The 26,574-nt window shown below is 39.3% G+C and overlaps 1 protein-coding gene and 1 pseudogene across 1 annotated transcript; one reads left to right on the forward strand and one right to left on the reverse strand.

Annotated features, from left to right (window-relative positions):
• Positions 1-11,825: 11,825 nt before the first annotated feature.
• Positions 11,826-12,667, reverse strand: LOC123517980 (annotated as a pseudogene).
• A 9,763-nt stretch (positions 12,668-22,430) lies between these two features.
• LOC123518150 lies at positions 22,431-25,215 on the forward strand. The gene is made up of 2 exons (XM_045278847.1): positions 22,431-22,657; positions 24,119-25,215. Exon 2 carries the CDS (start codon positions 24,228-24,230, stop codon positions 25,032-25,034), a length of 807 nt encoding a protein of 268 aa, XP_045134782.1. The 5' UTR covers positions 22,431-22,657; positions 24,119-24,227; the 3' UTR covers positions 25,035-25,215.
• The last annotated feature ends 1,359 nt before the right edge of the window (positions 25,216-26,574 follow it).

The following is a 26,574-nucleotide window of genomic DNA, read 5'->3' on the forward strand; positions in this document are numbered from 1 at the left end:
GTGTCCCGGGCAGGACACAGTTGATAAAACACGATATTGATGTTGGGAACGAAAAGCCTGTCAAATGGCCCCCATACCGAGTGAGCCCAGGAGTGCAATGTCATAGTAAGATATATAAAAGGAGCAGAGAACATTGTGGCCGATTGTCTGTCCCGGGGCCATTCCCTTTAATCAGTTCCATGCCTTTTAAAAAAAATTTTGTAAATGTTTTGTTTCCAAAATTTTTTCTTTTAAGGGAGGGCGTGTGATGGGCACCGTCTTAATCCCCTCTAATTTATTATTTCATTATATGTGAAGCCTGTGTCCACCCATCGCGGGCCCCTCAGGCTGTTATGCTGAGCAGACGACCCGCCACCCTCTCTTTGTTTCCACCATTTTGTTGTGTCTGCGAGCCTCGCCTCAGTAACCAGCCAGTCTTCAGTGGAGGTAGACACGTGCGCTCTTGGTTTCTGGCACAGGGTGGACACACGTGTTGCTGGGCTGTTCTTGTTACTCGCTAGTCATTGGTCTGGGAGTTGTGCCCTCCTGTTGAGTAGCTGGCTTGTACTTGGTAGACTGTGGCTGTGTAGGACAACGGGCTTGTTGTCCTAAGGAGTGTGGCCGGTTGGGTTTACATTTCCTGTCGTGCGTTCGTCCACTCGGGTGTGGCGACGCGGAGAGACACGTTACTGTCTCGTCCTGATTGTCGTTTTGTAGGTGGCCGCAGTCACCAGTGTGTTTGGTGGGCGGCTGTGTGCCCCCACCATCTGTTGTGTAGTATCAGTAGTATACTGTTTATAGTCTCAAGGTAGCCTTCAGCGGAGATAGACACGCACCCTCGTCGGTCTGGCACAGTGTTAGGGAGATTCGTGTTGCTGGGCTTCTCTTGTTACTCGCTAGTCATTGGTCTGGGAGTTGTGCCCTCCTGTTGAGTAGCTGGTTTGTTACTGGGTAGACCGTGACTGCTAGAGCAACGGGCTTGTTGCTCTAGGAGAAGTGTAGTTGGTTTGGCTGCACTTCTGGTTTGCGTCCGTCCTGTATTGTGGCGGCAACGCGTGGGAGAGACGCGGCATTGTCTCGTTCTGTTTGTATGTTGGTGGCCGTGGTCACCAGTGGGGTTTGGTGGGCGGCTGTGTGCCCCCACCATCTTTTGTATAGTTTCAGTAGTATACTGTATTGTAGTGGTAGTAGCCACGCACACCATTGAAGGCTGAGAGGCTTCATGTCGGCCAGTGGTGCGTAGTTGTCGTCCGCCAGACTTGTCTGCGACGAGTATTTGGATTCGGTATAGCTGGTGTCACCCGTAGGTGGTGTCTGGGCTTGTGTGTACATCACCGGATGTGCTGTACACATCATATATTGCAGTAGTAGTAGGCCAGGGATGTCAGTCTAACAGGTGTTAGTAAGCACTTGTTGTAGTAGGATAGTATAGTAATATATACTGCACGTTTTGTCTCAGTCTGTGAAGCCTCACAGCCTGGGTGCAAGGCGTGTGGAGAGGCATTAATACTTCATAGAGAAGTGGATGGAATTGTCCTTGTGGGCGGTTTCTCTAGGGGGTATTAAGGCCTCGCCCTGTTACATATAACATCTACCATTTATAAATTCTACTTGGTTGGGTACAGGAGGAGAAGGAGTTGCTGAGGAGATTCCCTTACAGTGGGGGAAATTATACACTGTTGGCGACCTTGAAAGAACCTGAGGGTTACGGCGGCTGTGAGTTATAGTAGTGGGGACTCTGTGGAGTGTTTTATAATCCCCACTGTACTGACCATAACAAAGTTGGCGATTTTGCCAGAATAACAGTCTAGTGAGCTGTAGCAGTTAACCGCAGCCGTGTGGAGTACGTTGACCATAATATATATATATATATATATATATATATATATATATATATATATATATATATATATATATATATATATATATATATATATATATATATATATATATATATATATATATATATATATGTGTGTGTGTGTGTGTGTGTGTGTGTGTGTGTGTGTGTGTGTGTGTGTATACTGCAAATGAATATTGGCTCCAAATAACGATTATCAGCCTCCTTGACTACTAATAATCGGTATCGACCATGAAAAAAACACATCGGTCGATCTCTAATATTTAGCTGGTAAAGAGGTCATCTTTCTGGGGCTCCTATGCAAAAAGCTACAATCTGGTGTGTAGTCCAGGTTTAGAGTGGTCGACACTATAGGAATTTCACATCAGATGAATATACTTTGCAGATACAGTAAAGCACACGTAAGACTAATTAAGGGAAGGTGAATCAGAGTCAGTCCTACTTACCCAAGGGATTTGTTTCACATTTTGTATACCTGTTACCATTAACCGTTGAAGTGGTCTATATAATGCATTATGTGAATAGGTACTTCACACATGGCGAGCATGCACACACACACACGTTAAACTCATATTTCTGGGTGTGTATTTGGTGAGTGATGTGAATTTTGTGTACAGTAAGCCCCCACACTTGGCGAATCTCAGCTTGGCGAAATTCGCTTTTGGCTCAATATCTCAAAAACTCAATTCCTCCATCTATCAACTCAGTACAATCTTCCAGATAACTATTTCCTCTTCTTCAATGACACCCAGCTCTCCTCCTCTTCTACATTAAATATCCTTGGTATGTTCTTTACTCATAATCTAAACTGGAAGCTTCACATCTCATGTCTTGCTAAAACAGCTTCTATGAAGTTAGGCATTCTGAGGTTTCTCCAACAATTTTTCTCATCCCTCCAACTGCTAACTCTGTACAAGGCTCTTATCCGTTCTTGTATGGAGTACTCTTCGCATGTTTATGGGGGGAGGGGGCAGTTTCACTCACACAGTTTTATTAGATAGGGTGGAATCAAAAGTTTTTCATCTCATCAACTCCCTTTTTCTGACTGACTGTCTTCAGCCTCTTTCTCACCACCAGAATCTTACATCTGTCGCTATCTTCTACCTCTCTTTTCATGTTTTTTTGTTTTTTTTTTTATGCAAGAGGAAACTTGCCAAGGGCAAGAAAAAAAAAGGGCCCACTTAAACTGCAAGTTTCCTACAAGATTGAAAAAGGATTTAGCCAGAAGACGGGCGGCAGGAAGTTTCAGAGTTTACCAGGGAAAGGTATGGAGGATTGAGAGTATTGGTTAGTTAACTCTTGCATTAGAGAGCTGGACAGAATAGGGATGAGAGGAAGAAGGAAGCCTTGTGCAACAAAAGATAGAAAGAGATCCAACATTTTGGTAGTGAAAAAGAGGCTGAAGACAGTCAGTCAGAGGAGGGGAGTTGATGAGACGAAAAGCTTTTGATTCCACCCTATCTAATAAACGGCTCTACTGATCTTGCTAGCTGCATGCCTCCCCTCCTCTTGCAACATCACTGCACAAAGCTTTCTTTCTCCTCTCACTCCCTATTCCATCCAACTCTCTTATGCAAGAGTTAAACAGTACTTTCAATTATTCATACCTTTCTCTGGTAAACTCTGGAACTCCCTGTTTGTTTCTGTATTTCCAACTTCCTATGACTTGACTTCTTTTAAGAGGGAGGTTTCAAGACAGTTGTCCCTGACCTTTGGTTAACTCTTTTGTTCTTTAAGGAAACAGGCAATCAAGTAGGCCTTTTTTTTCCCTTTGGCTGGCTTCCCCTCTTGCATAAAAAGAAAAAATAAAGTTTGAGGACCTACTGACTTCAGTCTCAATTTATTTGGGGACCAACTGACTTGGGTGTCAATTGGCTTGAGTCTGAATTGCCATGATTATCATCTGTCCAGAGTGTCAATTGAATTGTGGACCAGATTACCTGAGCACCAATTGCTTAAGCTTGCGTCCCACACATCATGATGAGAGGCGAACGCCAGACATTCATACAACAGCTGTGGGATGAGCACATGGTATTACTAAGATCACAATGAGCATAGGACGACATTTAAGAGTATACCGTGTTGCTATCAATCATTTTATACAATTCCAGTATGACACCAACACGATGGCTACACGACTCGCACGATAAAGATGAGATGTCACACAAAGGTACATCAATGACAATACAGTATTCAACGACAACAGACAACCATTGGACGACACCTGAACAAATTGTACAAATGCCATCTAACAGACATGAGTGCAACATGACTTTTTTCATTCTCTCTCTCTCTCTCTCTCTCTCTCTCTCTCTCTCTCTCTCTCTCTCTCTCTCTCTCTCTCTCTCTCTCTCCTGGGTGGTGATCTCTTTCGAGCTAGGGCACAGTGTATGGATGTGAATGCAAGGAACTACAGGTGGTCTGAGTTCCACAACAAAGTGTGCCAGATGTGTGACATAGGGAGGACGAGACAATGAAGCATGTCATGTTGGAGTGTGAGAAGTATGAGAGAGACAGGCATGAGATGATGCAAGTGATTTTGAGTGAATTAGGGCATAATAGGGATGAAAGAGTGGAGAAGACAGGAAGGGAATGGATGGTGTTGCTGCTGGGACTGTGTAGAGACGAGTGAAAGGATTATGGAGGCTGTGAAGGAGTATCTAGAGATAATGTGGCGAGCGAGGTGTAGGGATGATTAGCCAATAGAATACTGCTCTTTTTTTTTTTTTTACTTGTTCTTTTTTCTTTTTCTTTTTTTTCTTTTTTTTTGTCCTCTACAGGAGCTGCCGATCCAAAGGCCTGCTGGCTCCGGAGTCCGGAGCGATCCCGAGCCACCTGTAGCATCAAGATCAAGATCAAGGCGAGAAGGGGGCGTAAGATCAAGATCAAGTTTAAAGTGTTTTTTTTTTTTCTTGTTTTGAATGAATTATTTGCTCTGAGTAAAGTGAGTCAGTTAGCACCACCACCACCAACAACTTTGTTTCTTCACGTGACTTTGCGCTGAGGGAAGCAGCAGTTGTTTGCTGCTGCTTGATGTGTTGAAGGTAAGAGAGACGTGTCATGCTGGTCATTGGTGTTTGTTTGGTGTTGAGAGGTGAAGGAACGATAGACGTAGACAGGACACATGACACATCTTTTGGACATACTTTCCCAACTGGGCAATGGACACAGCAGTCATCAGACTGAGAATTGGCCTCACCTACCTCAACGCCCACCTGCACAGTCTCGGCATGTCCGATTCTCTCCAACTGCCCCTGTTGCCCTACATAGCGTGACACCCCAGAACACCTGCTACTGCACTTCCCTCGTCACCACTCACACAGTGTGGCCATCTTCCACTCACTATCTGGGTAAATTTGCAGTTTCAACCAATATACCATATCTGATATTTCTTTTTCCATATGTCTAACAAGCTTGAGGAAGAGGGGTTTTTGGGTAAGAAAAAAAAAATGGAAATAAAAAACAACATTTGGACTAAAATATAGGGAAATTTTCCTAGAACTCATGAAATTGCCTGGATATAGTGAACACCAGACCCCTAACCTAAGCTAATGACTGACAGATTGCTATAGCGCCTACACAATATTAATAACAAGCACATGAACACACTCAGTACCCTCTGACTGACTGCTGTGGAAGGATCAATAGCTAAAATTGAGGTAAATCTTAGAAATTCTGTCCAAGTTATTATTCATTTCCGATCAGCTAAAATGAGGTAAGAAATGCTTGTAGAAGTGTGATCTAGACTGTGAGAATGTGTATAGTTGTGTGGTTTATTGGTTGAAATTGCAATAATTCCACTATCTGCTCTTCAACCACACAGGCCAACACTGACTGACCTCCTGGGCAGCTCCACAAATTCCAATCTGGCTTTCAAGACTCTCAATTTCACTAGGACCGTCTTACAAAAAATGAACCAGCTCCACCACATCTAAGCTGAACACATAACCACTGCATACGGCACCTTTGGGCTCACTAGAGGCTGTAACGCACAGCCTGCACAGCCCCAACAAAACATCAAGAAGAAGAACGATAGACGTCAGTGTTGCAGGTGTTTGATGTGAAAGGTGAGGTGTGAGTGTTTCTGGTGTTGTTAACTAGTTTGGTATTAAAAGCAGTGGTGTGGGTATTGTTGGTAATGTTTGAAGGTCTTGATGTTGAGTGGAACGAAATCTTAAGAGATGAGCAGGAGTTTTACTTGTTATTGTTTCATGGGACTTGTTTGTCTAGACTACTCACACTGTGTTATGGTCATCATTTGAAGTGTGTGTGTGTGTGTGTGTGTGTGTGTGTGTGTGTGTGTGTGTGTGTGTGTGTGTGTGTGTATTTACCTAGTTGTATTGTACAGGGTTCAAGTGTGGCTCATTGTGTCCTGTCTCCATGTCTCCATTTATCCAATTTTTCCTTAAAGTTATGCACATTATGTGCTGTAACAACTTCATTACTCAATGCATTCCACTTCTCCACTGTTTTGTGTGAAAAACTGTATTTTCCAATATCCTTCACATACTGCCTCATCCTGATCTTTACATGTCCTCTTGTCCATCTATTTGCTTCTGACACCAGCACCAGGTCTTCCTTGTCTATCTTTTCAATGTCATTGACTATCTTGTACATTCCTATTAGGTCCCCTCATTCTCTTCTATCTTGTAAGGTTGGCAGTCCCATTTCCTTCAGTCATTCTTCATATGTTAGGTCTTTTAGTTCCAGCACCATCTTTCTAGCAATCTTCTGTATCCTTTCTAATCTTCTTATATCTTTTTTAGAGCTTGGAGACCACACCACTGTTGCATATTCCAGCTTCGGATGTATCATGCTTGTGATGATCTTTTTCATCATATCTTTGTTCATGAATTGAAATGCCACTCTAATATTAGTCAACATTTTATATGATAATCCAAATATCTTGCTTATGTGTTTTTTGGGGTTCAGATTTTTCCGTATAATCACTCCCAGATCTTTTTCCTCTTTAGTCTTCATTATTTATTCCTCTCCCATCAGATAGTTCCATACTGGTCTCCTTTTGCTCTTTCCTAGTTCCATTATGTGACATATAACATAACATAACATAAATAATAGGATAACAAAGGGCCACCAGGGCCCATCTAAGTTATCCTGTATCAGTCGCACAGCGACCTCGTCATCAGTACTTAAAGATACACTTACAAGTACACAATACATTATATACTAATTCTAAATATTTGGCCCATTAACAGGGCTAAGTCCTGCAGCGAATTCCTCTACAATCTGTAATCCCCATACATGGGGATCATGTCTTGTTTAACTATAGTAAATTTCTTATAAAACTATCATGCAGCGCTATACATAATTATAAATCTAATAAATTTAAGTGCTTATCTAATCTGTTTTAAACATTGTCAAACTAGTGCTATTTACAACCGTCTCTGGCAATGCATTCCAGAAGTCTACCACCCTATGACTAAAGAAATATTTTCTTATATCTAACCTGCAGCCTTGCTTTCTAATCTTCCTGCCATGATTTCTAGTCCTACTTCCTCCTCTAAGGTAAAGAAAGATCTCACATCTATGTAGTTTGTATCTGAGAACATTTTAAATAACTCTATCATATCCCCTCTTATACATCTCCTCTCAAATGAAAACATGTTTAATGCCTTTAATCTATCTCTATACTCCAGGCGCTTTAAAGCTGGTATCATCCTAGTTGCTCTTCTCTGAACTGCTTCTAACATGTTGATATCCTGCCTATAGTGGGGTGACCAGGCCTGTATGCAATACTCTAAATGGGGCCTAACATAGGAATTATATAAGCTACGCACCACTTCCTTACTTTTATAACTAACATTTCTATTTATAAAACCCAGGATCCTATTTGCCCTATTTCTTGCTTCTAAACATTGCTTTGAAAATTTCATAGTCCTGTCTATCACTACTCCTAAATCCTTTCCTTCCTCTACTGCCTCTAGCCAACATCCCTCCATCTCATAGTTAAAGTTTGTGTTGTCTTTACCTAAATGCATAACCTGACACTTTTTAGAATTAAACTCCATCTGCCACCTGTCTGCCCATGCTATCAGCCTGTCCAGGTCTCGTTGTATTCTGTAATTGTCCTTTTCACCCTGTACTGCACATGCTATCTTAGTATCATCTGCAAACTTTGATACTTTGCTACTAATTCCTATATCTAAATCGTTAATGTACACCAAGAAAAGAAGAGGTCCTAGCACTGATCCTTGGGGTACCCCACTAACCACTTCCTTCCACTCAGACATTGCCCCATTTAATACTACTCTCTGTTTCCTATCAGAAAGCCATTCACTAATCCAATCAACTAACCTACCCCTATCCCATGTAGTCTCAATTTGTACACTAGCCTCCTATGCGGTACCTTATCAAACGCCTTGCTAAAATCTAGATATATAACATCTATGCTATTTCCATCATCTAACTCCTTGGTAATATATTCTAAGATATCGAGCAAATTTGTAAGACAGGACCTCCCTGATCTAAAGCCATGTTGGGTATCTCTAATTAATCTATTCTCATTTAAATGCTCCCAAATACTACCCTTAATGATTTTCTCTAGTATCTTACATACTATACTAGTTAAACTGATCGGTCTATAATTATTCGCATCATCCTTCCTACCTTTTTTAAATATTGGAGTAACATTAGCTAACTTCCAGTCCTGTGGTATCTCAGCAAACCTAAGTGATCTTTCAAAGATTAACTTAAGTGCTTCAGAAATACTGTCTACACCCTCCCTAAGTACTCTGGCATGTAGCTCATCAGGACCACTAGCTTTCCTATCGTCTAGTTCAAGAATAAATTTCCTAATAATTCCCGGTTTTATATCAATATTTTCTAAAGCTCTTAAACTACTCGTCGCACTGTTTGTAACAGGATTTCCTATTCTTTCCTAGTAAATACTGAAGAAAATTGTTCATTCAATAATTCTACTATGTCTTCATTTTGATCCACTACTACACCATCTTTTCTGAGTGGTCCAATCCTATCCTTATTTCTTTTATCACTGACCTTGTAATAACTATATAATTTTTGGGATCTTTACTCCCAGCTCTAGCTAGTTTTATCTCTGCCTGCCTTTTACTTTTTTTATAACCTTACTCAAATCATCTCTGACCTGTCTGTACCTAATCAAATCTACATCTTCCCACTTTTCTGCAACTCTCTGTATGCCCTCTTCTTCTCTCTGATCTGGCTACCTATCTCATGAGTCCACCATAATGGCTTCCTGTTTCTCTGCCTTATATCTTTGTAAGGGATACACTGCATCACTATACCCTTTACTACAACCTTAAAAATATCCCACATCTCCTGTGCAGTTTTATTTCCAAAACTATCTTCCCAGTTTACCTCTCCTAATAACTGACGTAACCTACCATAATTGCCTTTCTGATAGTTTGGGACTCTAGTCTTATTCACTATATTATCCCTACTGGAATTAATGATAAATCTAATTATATGATGGTCACTGTTTGCTAAAGTCTCTCCTACCTCAACTTCCTTTAAACAATGCTCAATATTTGTTAGTACTATGTCTAAAACCTTCCTCCCCCTAGTAGGTTTATCTACCATCTGCACTAAATAGTTATCCTGAAAACTTTCCATAAACTTATTTTCACTAGCATCTCCTACCATCCTCTCCCAGTTTACTGACTTAAGATTAAAATCCCTAAGATAATTGTCTGACTAGTACACCCCTATTTATCTCATCTACCATAAGGTTGTCTACATCTGCTGACTGGTTAGGTGGTCTATAAAAGCTCCTACTCTAATAACCTTACTTTTGTTTACTCTAACATCCAGCCATAAGGACTCTACTCTGTTATCTACCTTAATACCATTAACCTGACTGGAAATGAAGGATTTTTTACATAAATAACTACTCCTCCACCTATCCTACCAATTCTCTGGTGTAAATACATAATGTATCCATCTACTTCATATTCTTTCCTATTTTCCTAAACTTTTCCTCATTTACCCATGCCTCTGTGACACATACAACATCTAAGTCCTCCTCAACTATATAACTAGATAACTCGTCCTTCTTGTTCCTAAGACTCCTGGCATTTACATAAAAACATTTAAGTCCAGCTACCTTCCTAGATGCTGTCTCCTTATTTGGAATCCTAATCTTATTCTCTCCTATTTGCACCTGGAAATCTTTCCTAATCTTTTCACTATCTCTGTTTATCCTATCTGATTTATGACTAGCATCTTTCTTCTGGAATGCATTTGCTACCTCACCCCCTACACTCCATCCCAACTCCCCCCTCCAGACATCCACTCAGCACATCCACACCCTTCCTACTCAGATGCACACCATCCCCAGCATACAAATCCCTTCGCCCATAGAACCTATCCCATACATCCACAAAGCTGACACCCACATCCTTAATTAGAGTTTAATGCCAAAATACTTGGCATTAAACTCTAATTTCCACTTCTTACTCCACTTATAGATTTTGTTTATATCTTCCTGTAACAGAATACAGTCCTCCCTGGTTTTGATAACTCTTAGCAGCTTTGCATCATCAGCAAATAGATTAATATAACTGTTTACTCCATTGTGAATGTTGTTTACATAAATCTGAAACATAATGAGGGCAAACATTGATACTTTTGGCACTGCTTGTTACTTTACCCCAAGATGAATATGTATCTCAGATAAGTTCTCATCTCCCTATCCTTCAAATAATCCCTTGTCCATTCTAACAAAGTTCCTCTCAGTCCTCCTATGCTTTTTAGTTTCCAAAGTAGTCTTCCATGAGGGACTTTTTCAAAAGCCTTTTATTTATGTCCAGGTATGTTGTGTCCACCCATCCGTATCTGCTTTCCAGTCATTCTATAACTCAAGTAGAAGCTTAATAAGTTTGATACACATGACTGCCCTGTCCTGAACCCAAATTGTCTGTTTGATATGACTTGTTCCTCTTCTAGATGTTTACATCTAACCCATTTTCTTTGATAACACTGGTTTGCGATGTTTTCAAGGTCTAACTTATAATACCTCATTTTAGGCTAGTTTTTTGCACTGAATCCGAAAATCATGCTCATTTTACTTAATCAAATCAGGTTAATGAAATATTAGCACATTAAAAATATCCTAAATTCCGATTGATTTCTAGGTGAATAATATGCAAAATTGAAAATATTAGACCGATTTATTCACAGGAGGCTTACAAAATATTTTGAATTGATAGCAAGAAGAGTATAATGAACTAAGGAAGCTACTCATGGATGAATGGTCTCTTCAGGGACTTCCGTTTGTGCTCCCTCTTTATGCACCAGCAGTAGTTGGCCAAAAAGTTGACATCCCATCGGCCTTGATAGCGTTCCTCCATAACTTTGATATCTTGGTGAAAGCGCTCACCCTGTTCTTCACTGAAGTCTCCACAATTTTCTGGAAAATAGTCCAGATGAGACTGGAGGAAATGCATTTTCACTGACATACGCGCACCAAGTTGGCGGAAATTCTCCATTAACTCTTCAACCACCTTCTGATACTGGAAACTTCTGTGGTTGCCAAGGAAGTTTGCAATGACTGACTTAAGGGACAACCAGGCAGAGAGTTCAGCAGGATGCAGTGCATCATCAAAACTATTATCCTTGATGAGTTCCCTTATTTGAGGACCATCAAATATACTTGCCTTAATTTTCTCCATGCTTTTTCATTGAAATTTCTGATGTAAGAAAGCAAATCCTCCACCTTCTCTGTCCATGCCTTTATAAAGTTCTTCATTAGACCAAGTTTGATGTGGAGGGGTGGAAGCAATATCTTGATGGCCACTCTTGCCTGACATATTGCTGGTCATCAGCACGACTATCCCATAAGCACAGAAAGCATGGATACTTTGTGTAACCACCTTGAAGTCCTAGAATGAGTCCAACAAATTTAAGATTTTCACAGATCAACCATTTATATTTCTGGTAGTTCAGAGCAGACAACAGACGTTCTATGCTTTTGTGGGATTCTTTAATTTCAACTGAGTGCCCAACAGGGATCGATGAAAATTTGTTTCCAATATTCAGAAGAACTGCTTTGAGACCTGTTAGATGAATCAATGAAAAGTCTCCATTCCATAGCATCATACTTCAGACCAAGTAATTCAATCAGGTCAGCAATATTGCTACAGTAGGCCAGTGAAGATGCTTCATCAAACATGAAAAATTTTGTAAATTCTCTCTCACAGTCCCGATACCAATAGAATGTTGTTCCTGGCGCCAATAGACGTTTCTCTTGAAGACAAGAACCCAGTAGATGGGCAGACTCCTTTGAAAGGTTCAGGTCTCGTATCAGGTCATTGAGTTCGGCTTGGGTTTAACGCACCGGTTGGTCGTTGTCTTCTGGCTTGTATTCATCACACTTGGCTGTATCAATCATGTCACTAGATTCGGAATCAGAACTAGATTCCATGGTGACATTTGGCTCAGGAACAGGAAAAAGATCGAGGCCATGGGGACGCTTTATGGCAGAAGGAACATCAGGGTATTGAACATGGTGCTTGTTCTTGCGATTGATGCCTTTTAGATTTGTCATGCAAAAGTAGCAGTCGGTAATGTGATCTTTCCCTTCCCTCCACACTATTGGGACACCAAATGGCATACTCTTCCTTTTCTTGTTCCTCCATTCCCATAAGTTCTCTACACATGTTTTGCAGCAGATATGGGGAGCGAATAGCTTATCCTGGTCCCCTAGTTTGACTCCAAAGTAAGCATGATATGCCTTCTTCACAAAATCAGTGATTTTTTGCTTGACGGTCTGGAAGAACCACATGTCCACAGATGTAACAAAACCTATTAGGATGGTTTTTACACTTCCAATCCATTTTTCTAGACCTGAAAATGGAAATAAAAATAATTATTAAAGGTTAACCACTACCCAGTTTTACAAAAGCAAAGCCCATAAACGCTTGGATTGCGATATTTAAAAAAAAAAATATGCTGGAAAAGAAATTGACTGTATCTTAGAAACCAGACCTGACCCAGGAAAATAAACTGTTTTTGAATGGCACCAATCGCGATCTGTGTAGTTTTATTGTTTGCCAGCTGGTTTAATTCACAAGTTGGTCCTGCCTATCGTGCCGAACTATCGCTTTTGTGGAAGCCCTATTAAGAAAATATATATATTGATATTCATGCCTACATTCCTCATAATATAAACGTTTGGTTATTTCACTATGTGTCTGATTGAAAATGACATAAAAATATGCAAATATATTTTCCTAATGGTGCAAAGTATGGATGTACCAGTGTCCCATCAAAATATTTTTTGTAAGTCTAATAGTACATATATACCTTATCACAAAATTGTCAGAGTTTCTGCATAGGATAATGCTCCCCTCATCAAAAAGTGTAGAGCAAATATCACTGAGTAGCATTTCCAAAAAAAAAAAAATTTCGGAGTCTGTGCCGAAATAGCTTGGCCAACATTACCGAAAGCGAATTTTCCTAACTGAATCACAACAAGCGAACTTGGTATGCCTTTTGATCTCAGAAAGTTTCTCAGAGTTGGCACTGTCCATTTTCTAAGTTCATCCTCACTAATATCAATAGTGTTAGCCATAGTGAAGTCGTTGTGTAGTGAGTGTGGCGATGGCTCTTAACACGCTAGATTTGATAAAACTTGTGTTTTATATGGCAGACTGATCTTGTTTTTGTTTTTATTTTGTTTGTATATTTTGAAGACTTTACACAAAAAAATAAAAAAGATGTTACAAAAAAAAAAAAATTGATAAAATAGTTGTAAAAAGAAACAATGTTCACACAGTGTTATATTCTTTGATAATAAGTTGCCTGAAAATGTGTTAGTGTTTTGTTGCTTTTTAGAATTGCAGCTGAATTGCACATTTTCTTCCAAACATCAGTGTTAAATGTTAATAATCTCATATCAAGTGCTATCTTAGTATAAATTTGAGATAATTAGACTTAATAGACTTGGTCCTTGATTATACAGTGCTCGACAAGAAAGTACGAACGATTAGCGAGAATGAGTGACGAGGAGAATGAATGAGTCATAAATCAGTGAACAAAAGCTCACTCCTTACATCTAATACTTTGATGGGTGGCCTTTACGTGCGATGATCTCATGAAGACGGTTTGGAATGGAAGTGCCGTACTTGGCAAGCTGTGCAGGGGTTATACTAGCCCAGGATTGGTGAATGGCTGCTGCAAGCTTGGGCAAAGAGCTGATATCTTTACCCTGCAGATCTCTTTTAATATGGTTCCACAGGTTTTCAATTGCATTAATATCAGGACTATTGCCTGGCCAGTCTGCTATGTAAGGTATATGACAGTCTTTAAGCCACTGAGTAACACTACAAGCAGTGTGGGCTGGGGCATGATCTTGCTGATAGATGGTAGCACCTGAACTATTAAAAGAATCCTCTTCATTTAAGAGTTCATAATAAACATATTGGTTCACTTTTACATTTTTCAGTAGTACAACAAGGCTCCCAAGTCCCCTTCCACTAAAACTTCCCCATACCATGAGAGAATCAGGGTATTTCACTGTTTGCTGAACGTACTGGGGGTCAAGAGGGTCGCTACCTGCATGCCGATACATGTTTCCACCCGTATCGCCAGTCACAGTAAAGGTGGACTCATTGGTCCAGAGAACAACCAGCCACTTGTCAGCATCCCACTGAAGATATTACTTGCAAAACTCGACCCTACAGTGCCTCTGGTTAAGGGTGAGAAGAGGCTTCTTCACTGGGCGGTGGCTTTTGTACCCAAGGTCATGTATGCGGCAGCTAATGGTTCGTACACTAACCTCCCCAAAGAGTCCTGGGTTACTTTCTTTTATTTTTCTGGCAGTAACACGTGGATTATGCTCTAACTGTCTCTTGATAACATTAGTAGCACGATGGGATGTCTTTTTTGGGGTACTTTTTCCTTGGTTTGTAACCTGGTGTGTCACAGCCACTTTCCTTCTTAAAAATGGCAACCCACTTGCACACAGACGTCTTGCCAACTCCAACCAGCTCTATTATTTCCTTTGTTTGGTTACTGGCACTATGTAAAGCTATGATCTGGGCTATTGTCTCTTGTGATAAATACTTGTTCTTGCCCATATTAAAGCTAGAAAGCACCTCTGTCTGCAAAAAACACTGGCTGCCTAGATGGAGTTGTCGGAACACTCACGAAAAAAAATTCTCCCCACGAAGGCTAAGAGGGAACTGAGGGATGATTGGTAGCACATACCATAAACCTTACCCTTAGTTCCTCCCACTTGTCCGTTTGTACTTCCTTGTCCATATCACTTAGCCCCCCTGCTAGGGTCTTTCCATTTTTGACAAGAAAGTGTGAATGATGGTGGCCCCGTTCGTACTTCCTTGTCAAGCACTGTAGGCTCACTCACCACCAGATGAGATTGTAAATGAAAACCAGGCATCAATATAATCTGATTGCAATGTTAAAAGCCATATTATGCATTTTAATTAATAAGTAAATGCACTTTTTTTTTTTTTTTTTTTTTTTTTTTTTTTTTTTAGTTCGTGTGCTCACATGGAATTGAACTGCCCTGCTCCTCTACAACCCTGTGCACATCTCTGCCACCATTGATATCACATTTATACTCAGCATACACGTGGTGATCTCTCTTGCTCATACTTTCATCCTTTGCTTTTATTTATCTATAATTATAATACTTCATAATTATACAACTGCATGGCTTATTGAATGATTTTTTATTTGGAAATGGAAGAACATTGCTGTATATATTCCGCCACACTTTGCAACATGTGTAGGCCATGCTGTGCTGCTACCCCATTATCCTTGACATGTGAATCCCTGAGGTTGCTCCCTGCTGCCCATGGTCAGGTTAGGTCATTCTAGGGTTCAGCGGGCAACAACACAGAGGGGTATAGCAAATGCCTAAAGTAATAAGTTGGGCTGGTTCTACTGTAGAGATTGGAGAAAATAAAGCACTTTTGATCTACACTGATTTTATATGTATTTTTGCACCCCTGACTAAGCTACAGTGGTCATAACTCAAGCCACTGTCACAACCATCATTGTTATGAGTAATGAAAGGTCACTCATAAAATGCAGCTAATCTCTCATATGTAAAGTTAAGTTTGACATTATCTATAGAGATGTGATCATGTTATCAGCTGGTTTATGTTTTTTTCCTTATACAATTATGTATTAATAATGTATGATAAAACCATAATGATAATAAAAATGAATGGTGCTATATGAAGTTAAAGTTAAGAATTATGGATTATGTTTGTGAAATTCAAGTTTTCCTCTCAAAAATCCTCTATTCCCATCAGGATCTTTTATTCTTTGTGTAGATGGAATAAGAACAAAAGGAGATTGTAGTGTAAATCCCAAGGTAACATTTACTAAACTTTATTATATTCCAATTTAATTTCAGAACCCTAGGTAACCAGAATGGATCAGATTTCAGAAACAAATGTAAAAGAAGAAGTTGAATCGTCACTTGGAACTCGAGACTCATGGCAATATGAGAGTGAATCAAGGTATATGTTTGTCCCAGGCTTTGTTTTCTTTGCTTGATTTATCTCTAATAGTAGTACAGTCACTCACACCTCTCTGGACAGATTACCTCAGAAACATTTGTAAGTAAAGGATTTGTTATTCTCAAGGGAAGGAATGAAAAGACAGGAGAGGGAGAGAAACCTGTGAGAGAGAGCAAATTAAAAGTCACAGGAAGTCCAAGAAAGTGTGTGTGTGTGTATTTACCTAGTTGTAGTTTTACAGGGCCTGGGCTTTATGCTCGTGTGGCCCCGTCTCCATATCTACACTTATCCAATCTTACTTTAAAAGTATGCACACTCGTTGCAGACACTACTTCTTCATTCAAACTGTTCCACGTCTCAATACATCTTTGTGGGAAACTATATTTTTTAACATCTCTCAGACATCTTCCCTTTCTCAGCTCTTTACTATGCGATCTTGTGCTTCGAATGTCATATTCTTCTCTCAGGATCAGTTTCTCATTATCCACTTGGTCCATTCCGTTGATCAATTTATAAACTTGTATCAGATCCCCTCTCTCCCTTTTTTGTTCCAGGGTTGGTAGATCCATAGCCTTTAGTCTCTCCTCATATGTCATCCCTTCAAATTCTGGAACCATTCTTGTAGCCATTTTTGTAGTCTCTCCAACTTCCTTATGTGTTTCTTTTATGAGGGTCCACACTACTCCTGCATATTCCAATCTGGGTCTTATTATAGTACTTATCAATTTCTTCATCATTTCTTTGTCCATGTAGTGAAATGCTACTCCAATATTCCTTAGCAAATTATATGTTTCTCTAAAAATTCTATCAATATGGCTTACTGGTTGATTGTTTTCTTTCATCGTCACTCCTAAGTCCTTTTCCTTTTTTACTTTCTCCAGTTCTACTCCATCTCCCATCTTATAGATTCCCACAGGTCGTCTTTCACTCTTTCCCATTTCCATGACATGGCTTTTGTTCACATTGAATTCCATTTCCCACTTTTTACTCCATTCCCAGATCTTATTTAGGTCTTCTTGCAGTATTTCACAATCCTCATTTTGCTTTATAACTCTGCACAGTTTCGTATAATCTGCAAACAGATTTATGTAGCTGTTCACTCCTTCTGGCATATCGTTAATATAAATGAGGAAAAGTATTGGTGCCAATACTGATCCCTGTGGCACTCCGCTTTCTACTGCTCTCCACTTGGACTTCATATCTTTAACTACCGTCCTTATTTCTCTCCCCCTCAAATAATTTTCTATCCATCTCAATGTGCTTCCTTTTAAGCCACCCTTCTCCTCTAACGGAGACCCGCCAAGAACGCATCCCCCCTATTTCCATTATTTCCTATGGATTTTGTGTATGTTAAAACCTAGAGATAGGTGTGTGTTTATGTAGCACTTCAATTTAATATACACAAATTTCCTGTTGTGCTGAATTGGGTGTGAGAACATGACATCTCCCTAAGTAGCATGGAGCTTCTCCTTTTACCAGAGAGAGATTCGATACTGACCCCAGTTCATCAACGGCAGCTCAGAGCGAAAATTCGTTAAGTGGATGTAATTTTCCCATAGGAAATAATGGAAATAGTGGGGGATGCGTTTTGGCGGGTCCCCAACATACCACATGGGTTAAAAAAAAAAATTATATATATGTTTGGCAGCATATTGGGCCACCGGTGTACCACTACTTTTATGATGTCATATGAGTACTTGTTAGTTAGAGAAGCTACATACAAATTCTCTCACATTCTCGCCTTTATGTTCACAAAACAACATTTCTATTAGCTTTTTACAAACCTTGCCCCCAAGAAAGGATTGTTTTGTAATGCATAAAGTTGTCCTGGTACCGCTGGCACCATCAATATGTTCTGGTGTAGTTGAAGAGAAACACTGGAGAAACTTCCTGTGTTTATTGTAGGTTACAAAATGTACTGGAGGCTTGGTAGCTTGGTAGCGAGTAGCCGTGAGGGAGGCTTGAGAAGTAGCCGGCGGCCAGAGAGACTTGTAGTCAGAGCGGCTAGATGAAGCTTGTAGCGAGCGTGATGATGTAGAATTACAGTCTACACACTGGAGTGTGACTGTAGACAGTAGACTGTAGAGGTAGACTGGCTGTGCAGGACAGGAGGACCAGTCAAAGAAGGAAAGCAGGTGGATTGCCAAACGGAGCGGGAGCCTGTTCCTTAAGCTGCGTTAGGAACCAGACTGAGCGTGGCGTCCCTTGGGGTAACGGAACAATACACAGCCCCAGTACACCATATACAGAACATTACATTACTCCGCGTTAACAAAGTAGTCTGTCTATGATAAAGTGAAATCTTACATGGAATACCAAAAATAAAGCAGAGATGAGATGAGTCACAGACAAAGCGGGAGACTTGCGGCGACTCGGCCACTTCTTCTTCTTGTGACCCTTTTAGCCTGCATGTTGTCTTTCCCCATGATATTTGTGTCCACTCCTCTATTGCCTGCTATAATGGATATCATATCTTAGTATTCATATACGCTCATGCCACGAGGATAACCTCGACTCCATGGCACAGAGTGATAGTGAATTATTATTGAAATACCGCAGTATTTCATTAGTAATTCACTATCACTCAGTGCCACGAAGTCAAGATTATCCTCGTGGCATGAGCGTATATGAATACTAAGATATGATGTCCATTATAGCAGGCAATAGAGGAGTGAAAACATAAACATCATGATGAAAGTAACACGCAAGCAAAAGGGTCTCAAGAAGAAGAAGCGGCTGAGTGGCCGTGAGTCTCCCGCTTCATCTGTGGCTCATCTCATCTCTGCTTTATTTTTTAGTATTCCATGTAAGATTTCACTTTATGCATTACAAAACAATCCTTTCTTGGGAGCAAGGTTTGTAAAAAGCTAATAGAAATGTTGTTTTGTGAACATAAATGCATATATAAGACAGTAACAACACCTCCAGAGGTGGATTTCCCAGCAACCTCAGAGCAACCTGATAGCAACCTTGTCACCGTCCCTCCAAGTGTTCATGGATGACATTTCGCTGCAAGAGGTTGCTTGTACGTTGTTAAAGAATCTTGGATCCAGCTCCAGGAGCGCTAGAGACAGAGCCGGGGAGCCAGCCAATCACAGCGAAACTACTGCGTTCGGTTCCTCACCCGCAAATTCAAACCCAGAAAATTCGCTAAAACGGATGTGGTTGTATGTTACGCAGACTTTTTGGTCTAACTTTATATAGTACGTTAAACCGGAAATTCGTTAAACGAACGTTCGTTTAGCGGAGTATTACTATACACAGCTGTAAGAAGAAAACAAGTAATAATGATACAACTTTCAAAATACAACTAAATGATTATACAACAAAATTGAATACAGTACTCAGTATGAACAAGAACACATAACACGTAACATACCTGCTTACAGTCACAGTCACCTTCACCTGAAGGCTGAAGGTAAGAGCAGTAGCCACAATCATTTGAGGGCGTGTGCTACTGACGCTTGGCACGTTAACACCCTAATACCTCACCTACTAAAAATTGTGTTACGGTTTGTGCCTTGATTTTCTTTATTTTATTGTCTATAATATGTTATTATTATTATTATGTTTATGCAAAGCGAATTTAAATGTAGAATAAGGAGTAATGTCTTTGCCACAGCGCAAGGCTATGCGCTATTTTTGTTGCCCCCGTTGCATTGTGAGAGCCCGCGCTCCTTTTGTTGCTCTCTTCCTCAGCGGGCGCCTCCTGGAATGGATTTGTTTTGGTGGTATTGGAGAAATTTTGTGGTGATGTCGTGGGTATAAAGTGTGTTGGTTATTTGTGCTCCAGTCCTAAAGGTTGGTGGTGTTATCTGGGAGATTTTTGTGGTGTTTATAAGGTCTGGCAAGACCAGCTGTGGTGAAAACAAGTGGTGATGTGGAGTGGCTCTTGAGCGGGAAGGACCGCATAGTGGGAGTGGTGACTATAAGTGGATCTTGGAGACTTTTCATGGGTTGTGTGGTGTTTTCTTGTTGGTGACTAGTCTTTAGGAGGTCGTGGCGTCAACTGAGGGAGAGCACGGGTGAGGTGTGAGGTGGAGCGTGATTTTGGGGATATTTTGTTTTGCTCATACTGTGTTGAATTAGGAGTAGATGGGATGTTACTACGGCATTTCTTGATATGTGGAGTTAAAGATTAATTTTGAGAGTATTGATTGATTGCAATCCATGTGGCCAGCTGTGGCCTTGGATCTTATCTCAGTTGAGATTTGTGGGGACCACTGATCTGGAGTAGTGTCGTCCCCTGGGTTAATTCTTATGAAATTAATATTTTTCCATGATTTATATGTGTACCATTGATATTTTATTTTTGTATTATTTCATGCATTGCCTATATTTTCTTTATGTAATATACCTATGTTTATTTATGTCTTGCTTTTGAATTATTCCAATTATTCACGTAACTGATCATAACACCAGAGTGAAGCCTTGGGAGACTGTTGGAGGTAAGCAGAGTTATAATAGTGTTGTGCAGTGAGTAGAGGCCACGGACGGCTGGGGAGGGTGAGATTTTCTCTTAATATCCAGACCCTTAAAACTCCTGAGACAGGGATAACGTAATCTCGTCTTTGGGAGCAAACCGACCGTGAGTGAAAGCCTTGACTTAAATATATATATATATATATATATATATATATATATATATATATATATATATATATATATATATATATATATATATATATATATATATATATATATATATATATATATATATATATATATATATATATATATATATATATATATATATATATATATATATATATATATATATATATATATATATATATATATATATATATATATATATATATATATATATATATATATATATATATATATATATATATATATATATATATATATATATATATATATATATATGTAATCTCTGTTATAGATATCACAGAGAGGTCTGTATCAGCTTTCCACTGTCTTTCTTTCTTTCCTCATCTTTGTTTGTCTTCCATTCCTAGAAATCTTATTCCCAGTGGCAATTATTTCACAGTCTGAAACTAACTGAGGTATGGTAAGGTGATTAAAATCTCTTGTCTTCCTTATCTGAATCCTCATCTGTTTCTGCTGTATGTTGAAAAGGGAAAATATGTTTTTTTTCCTATATCTTTGCCTCTAATACCATCATTTGAATCTTTAGATTCCTGCTCCTCATTGCCTGGCATTTCCACTAACTGTGAAGCTTCATTAATAATCAGACATAGAATACAGAGAAATACTATATATAAAGCATTTAACAGTTCAACCATTATATTGACAAGCTTATCATCAAATAATACACAAAAATAATTACTTTAACCACTAGTCAGTAACATAAAAGCTATAAAAACATAAATTCTTCTTCAGCTGTTGATAAGTATCAAAGCAAGTATATATAATGCCCAGTGTCTCCTATAGCAGACAGGCTATGTAAATGAAAAAAATGCATTAAAGAAACTCGCATAAAATGAGTTACCTGTATATAGAAAGGTATAGTTTAATTTTCTGACACTATTTCAAAGTCCAAACAATAGTGATCATGTTGATATGATGATAAGCTCTGATAATAGTATCCTGATGAAGTGCTAGATGCACAAAGTGTGGCATGTAATAATGTTGAGCAAACTATTAACCTCTTCATTACTGGGACTTAGCCCCCCCTCCCCTCCCCATAACAGCCATCCCCAGATTTTTCTACCCCTGCAACTAGAAAATAGGGAAGTTTATCATTAACCTCTTCACTCTAGACCAGTGTTATTCACTAATTTTTGCAAGGGAGCCACTTCAGTTAAACACATTCATTGAAAGAGCCACACCTACTGCATGCTAGTGTAAAGCCCGCCTCACACTGGCTGTGATGCTACGCCACGCACGCTATGCTGCGGACAGATGTGCGTGATGCCTGCTATGTCAATCCTCACACAGGAAGCGATGCCGCCAAGCCACATTTGAATTCTGGAAGCAACTATCACTCGTCATAGGATCTCCGGCTCAACACCAGCCTTCTACTACTGCAGTGAACGACACTACTACTCCGTGGTCTCTCGAAGAGGAAGATGAGGAAGAGTTATTAATGCTGACATTAGCATTGAAAAAGAAAAGAAAAAAAGTGGGTTCATGAACTAAATTTGGGAAGGGAAAAGTATGGTGAATATCATCATCTCATCAAGGAGCTGGAGAATGACGAAGAAATATTTCGTCAGTATTTTCGGCTATCTCCATCTCAGTTTAGTGAAACGCTGAAACTAATTGAAAATGACATAAGAAAACAAGACACAACTTACAGGAAATCTATCACAGCGAGGGAACGATTGGCCATCACCTTGAGGTAAATAAAACTAATTTTATTTTCAAAAGTTCATTGACACTGTTGAGTTAATAAATAAAATATATATATATATATATATATATATATATATATATATATATATATATATATATATATATATATATATATATATTTATTTATTTATTTATTTATTTATTTATTCGCAGGACAACACATTTTCAACTGGGGATTGTTGAGGTTGAGGGCATGGTGTATAAATTGGTGTGTATACAGAGTCAACTGGGGATTGCTGCGGTGATGGTGTATGGTGTGTTGATGTATGTTGTGTTGGTAATGGTGTGTAGGGAAATGTGGTGTGAGTGTGGAGTTGTGTTAGATTTTGATCTTTTCCTCTGCCCAAATGATTATTTCTATAATGTCTCTTTTCACTTGATTTTGCATGTAGCGAGACAATTTTCTTGTTGACTGGCATGCACTGATAAAGAAATGCTCCAAGTCATCCTTTTCTGCAAACCGTTTCTTATTTTCAAAGTAAGTGATTACTTTCTCAACCTCGCTAGGAGACCTTGATTTGAGTTTGCTTGTCTTTTTCTGAGTAGATCCTTCCTCTGTATGAATGGCAGGGGTGGGATGTTGGTTATCTGGTTCCACCACCTGTGTTGCCACATCAGCATCAGCATCATCATTGATGTCCTCCTCAATATTAGTGCTGGTCCTAAGAGAGAGAGAGAGAGAGAGAGATATATATATATATATATATATATATATATATATATATATATATATATATATATATATATATATATATATATTTATTACAATGGTTATACTTATTTTTGTACATTATTTTGGTGTAATCTACCTATTTCCCCCATAATTACATAAATATTTCAAATTACTCTCGTTGATTCATGAATGGAATTAAAAACTCCATTTGGTGTTCATAACGCCAAGGTTTTATTTTCTTGGCGGCCTGACCACTTGAAGTCTTCCTCCGAGCAAGGGCCTGCCGAAAACAGTCTTGCAGCTTCTTCCACTCATGTCTGATATATTTACCTGCAGAGAAAACAAAATATAAATTGGTAATTTTCCCTACTGTGTGTGTGTGTGTGTGTGTGTGTGTGGGTAATTCACCACTGCCTGCTGGTCACCCAGCCAGTCTTCCCCATTACGGAGCAAGCTCAGGGCTCATAGACCGATTTTCGGGTAGGCCTGAGACCACAACACACTCCACACACCAGGAAAGTGAAGCCACAACCCCTCGAGTTACATCCCGTACCTATTTACTGCTAAGTGAACAGGGGCTACACATTAAGAGGCTTGCCCATTTGCCTCGCCGCACTGTGTGTGTGTGTGTGTGTGTGTGTGTGTGTGTGTGTGTGTGTGTGTGTGTGTGTGTGTGTCATATATATATATATATATATATATATATATATATATATATATATATATATATATATATATATATATATATATGTATATAAATATATAATTTTTCAGGTACTTGTCGACTGGGGACACCTTCCAAACAATTGGATTCAGTTACAGGATAGGAGCCACAACAGTTTCAGAAATTGTGAATGAAGTGTGTGATGCTATATGGAAAAACATGCAGCCTATCTTCGTGCCAGAACCAAACATGAACACTTGGATCAACATTGAGAAGGATTTCAACTCCAAATGGAATTTTCCCAATTGTATAGGTGCCATAAATGGTAAGCATGTGAACATTAGGGCACCACCAAACTCGGGATCACAGTTTTTCAACTATAAAAAAATTTTCTCTGTTGTTATTTTGGCCTTAGTGGATGCAAATTACAAATTTACCATCATAGACACAGGCTCCTATGGTAAAAATAGTGATGGTGCAATATTCAATCATAGTTTAATGGGTAAAAGGTTGATGAATAATTCCTTAGGTGTCCCTGCAGACCAGGCTGTAATGAATACCACATCGCCTCATGTCATTGTTGGCGATGAAGCATTCCCATTAAAAAGAAACCTGATGAGACCATTTCCAAGAGAGAACTTGAATTTTTCAAAGAGAATCTTCAATTACAGGCTTAGTAGATGTAGAAGGGTTGCTGAAAATGCATTTAGTATATACACTCAACAGTGGAGGGTATTCCAAAAACCATTCCAGTGCAAAGTAGAACTGACTGATAAAATCATTAAAGCAACAGCAGTGCTACACAACTTTCTAAGATCAAGTATTAATGAACACACTAGTACCTCTGAAATTACACCAGAATCTGCATCAGATAATGATAGTAGCAATGCTTTCTCTAGAATGAGAAAGGTAGGTAATAACTCCACCCGTGAGGCATTTGAAGTACGAAACAAATTCATGGAATATTTTTTATCAGAGGAAGGTAGTGTTCCCTGGCAGGCAGATATGGTGGTCAATCGTCGATAGAGAGAGAGAGAGAGAGAGAGAGAGAGAGAGAGAATATCATTTAATGGAAGTTACATACTACTTTTATGATCTAAAGTCACAACATTAAATGTAGCCTCATTTCATAGACAAATGATATTCCAACATTATATCATACATATTGTATTGTATCAATTAGGAAATAAAATCTACTCACTATCCATTTGTAGTGTCTGCACTATATCTTCCCAACAACTGTCCTTCCTTCCTATGTCCCTGTACCATTCGGAGCTCATATCATACAGGCATGGGTATTTCCGTACTTCTTCAATGAGTTTCTCCATTATCTTTCACTGCTTCACTGGACTTCACTGCAAAATACCCCCCACCACGACAGCAACAGATGGACTGTCAGTGTCACGCACTGAGTGGGAGTAGGGGAGAGGAGCCCTGCTGTGGGTGGTAGGGGAGTGAGTCAAGTGCACATGCGCAAGTGAAGCTATGTTTCAAAAATCGCGGGCTGGGCGATCAGCAGAGCGATGCCCGCTATGTGGCTGGCATCGCTAGCATACACAGGCAGTGTGAGCACTCTCATTGAAAAGTACAGAATCGATTGAAAGCGATGTGGCTTCCACCGAGCGCGTGGCGTGCATGGCGTAGCATCGCAGGCTTAACTCAACTAAATTAAGTAGTACTGGACTGCTAGTGTAATATAATAAATAAGAAAAATTAGACATGGTAATATTGGCCTATATATCTTATTATTAATAGCAAAATAAAGACCAAACTTACTTAATACTGTGATGAGTGGAAGTGTGCTTTAGTTTTTTATTAATTTATTTATTTATTTTTCGAGAGCCACAAATTGAGTTATCGTGAGCTGCCAGCTCTCTCTCTCTCTCTCTCTCTCTCTCTCTCTCTCTCTCTCTCTCTCTCTCTCTCTCTCTCTCTCTCTCTCTCTCTCTCTCTCTCTCTCTCTCTCTCTCTCTCTCTCTCTCTCTCTCTCTCTCTCTCTCTCTCTCTCTCTCTCAAGAAATAAGAATGATAAACATAAGTTATTTTTCATAATAGGTTGGTACATACATTATAAAATAAACCTATGCAAATTTTAGACAAAAAGAATTATAGTTTTCCTACTCTTGGCCATTTTCTAAAGATGACAAACAACAGAAAATATTCACTTATACGGTAAACTAATCATAATGAATCTTATATGTACGTATTGGTTCCAAAAAATTATAATAAACTTATTGTTTGCAGGGCGCATCAGTACCTATCCTGATACAAGATTTCTTTTTTTTCGTTTGCGAAAGGGGAAGACTAGCCAAGGGCAACAAAAGACTAAGAAAAAAAGGCCCACTTGAGATGCAAGTTCCCTAAAAGATAAGTAAAGAATTAGCCAAAAGATGGACAAATATCTTCAAACTTCCCTTTTAAAAGAAGTCAAGTCGTAGGAAGATGGAAATACAGAAGCAGGCAGATAATTTGAAAGTTTATCAGAGAAAGGTATGAATGATTGAGAATACTGGTTAACTATTGTATTAGAGAGTTGGACAGAATAGGGATGAGTAGAAGAAGAAAA

This window comes from Portunus trituberculatus, chromosome 43, assembly GCF_017591435.1.
Source record: "Portunus trituberculatus isolate SZX2019 chromosome 43, ASM1759143v1, whole genome shotgun sequence".
Taxonomy (NCBI): Eukaryota; Metazoa; Arthropoda; class Malacostraca; order Decapoda; family Portunidae; genus Portunus; species Portunus trituberculatus.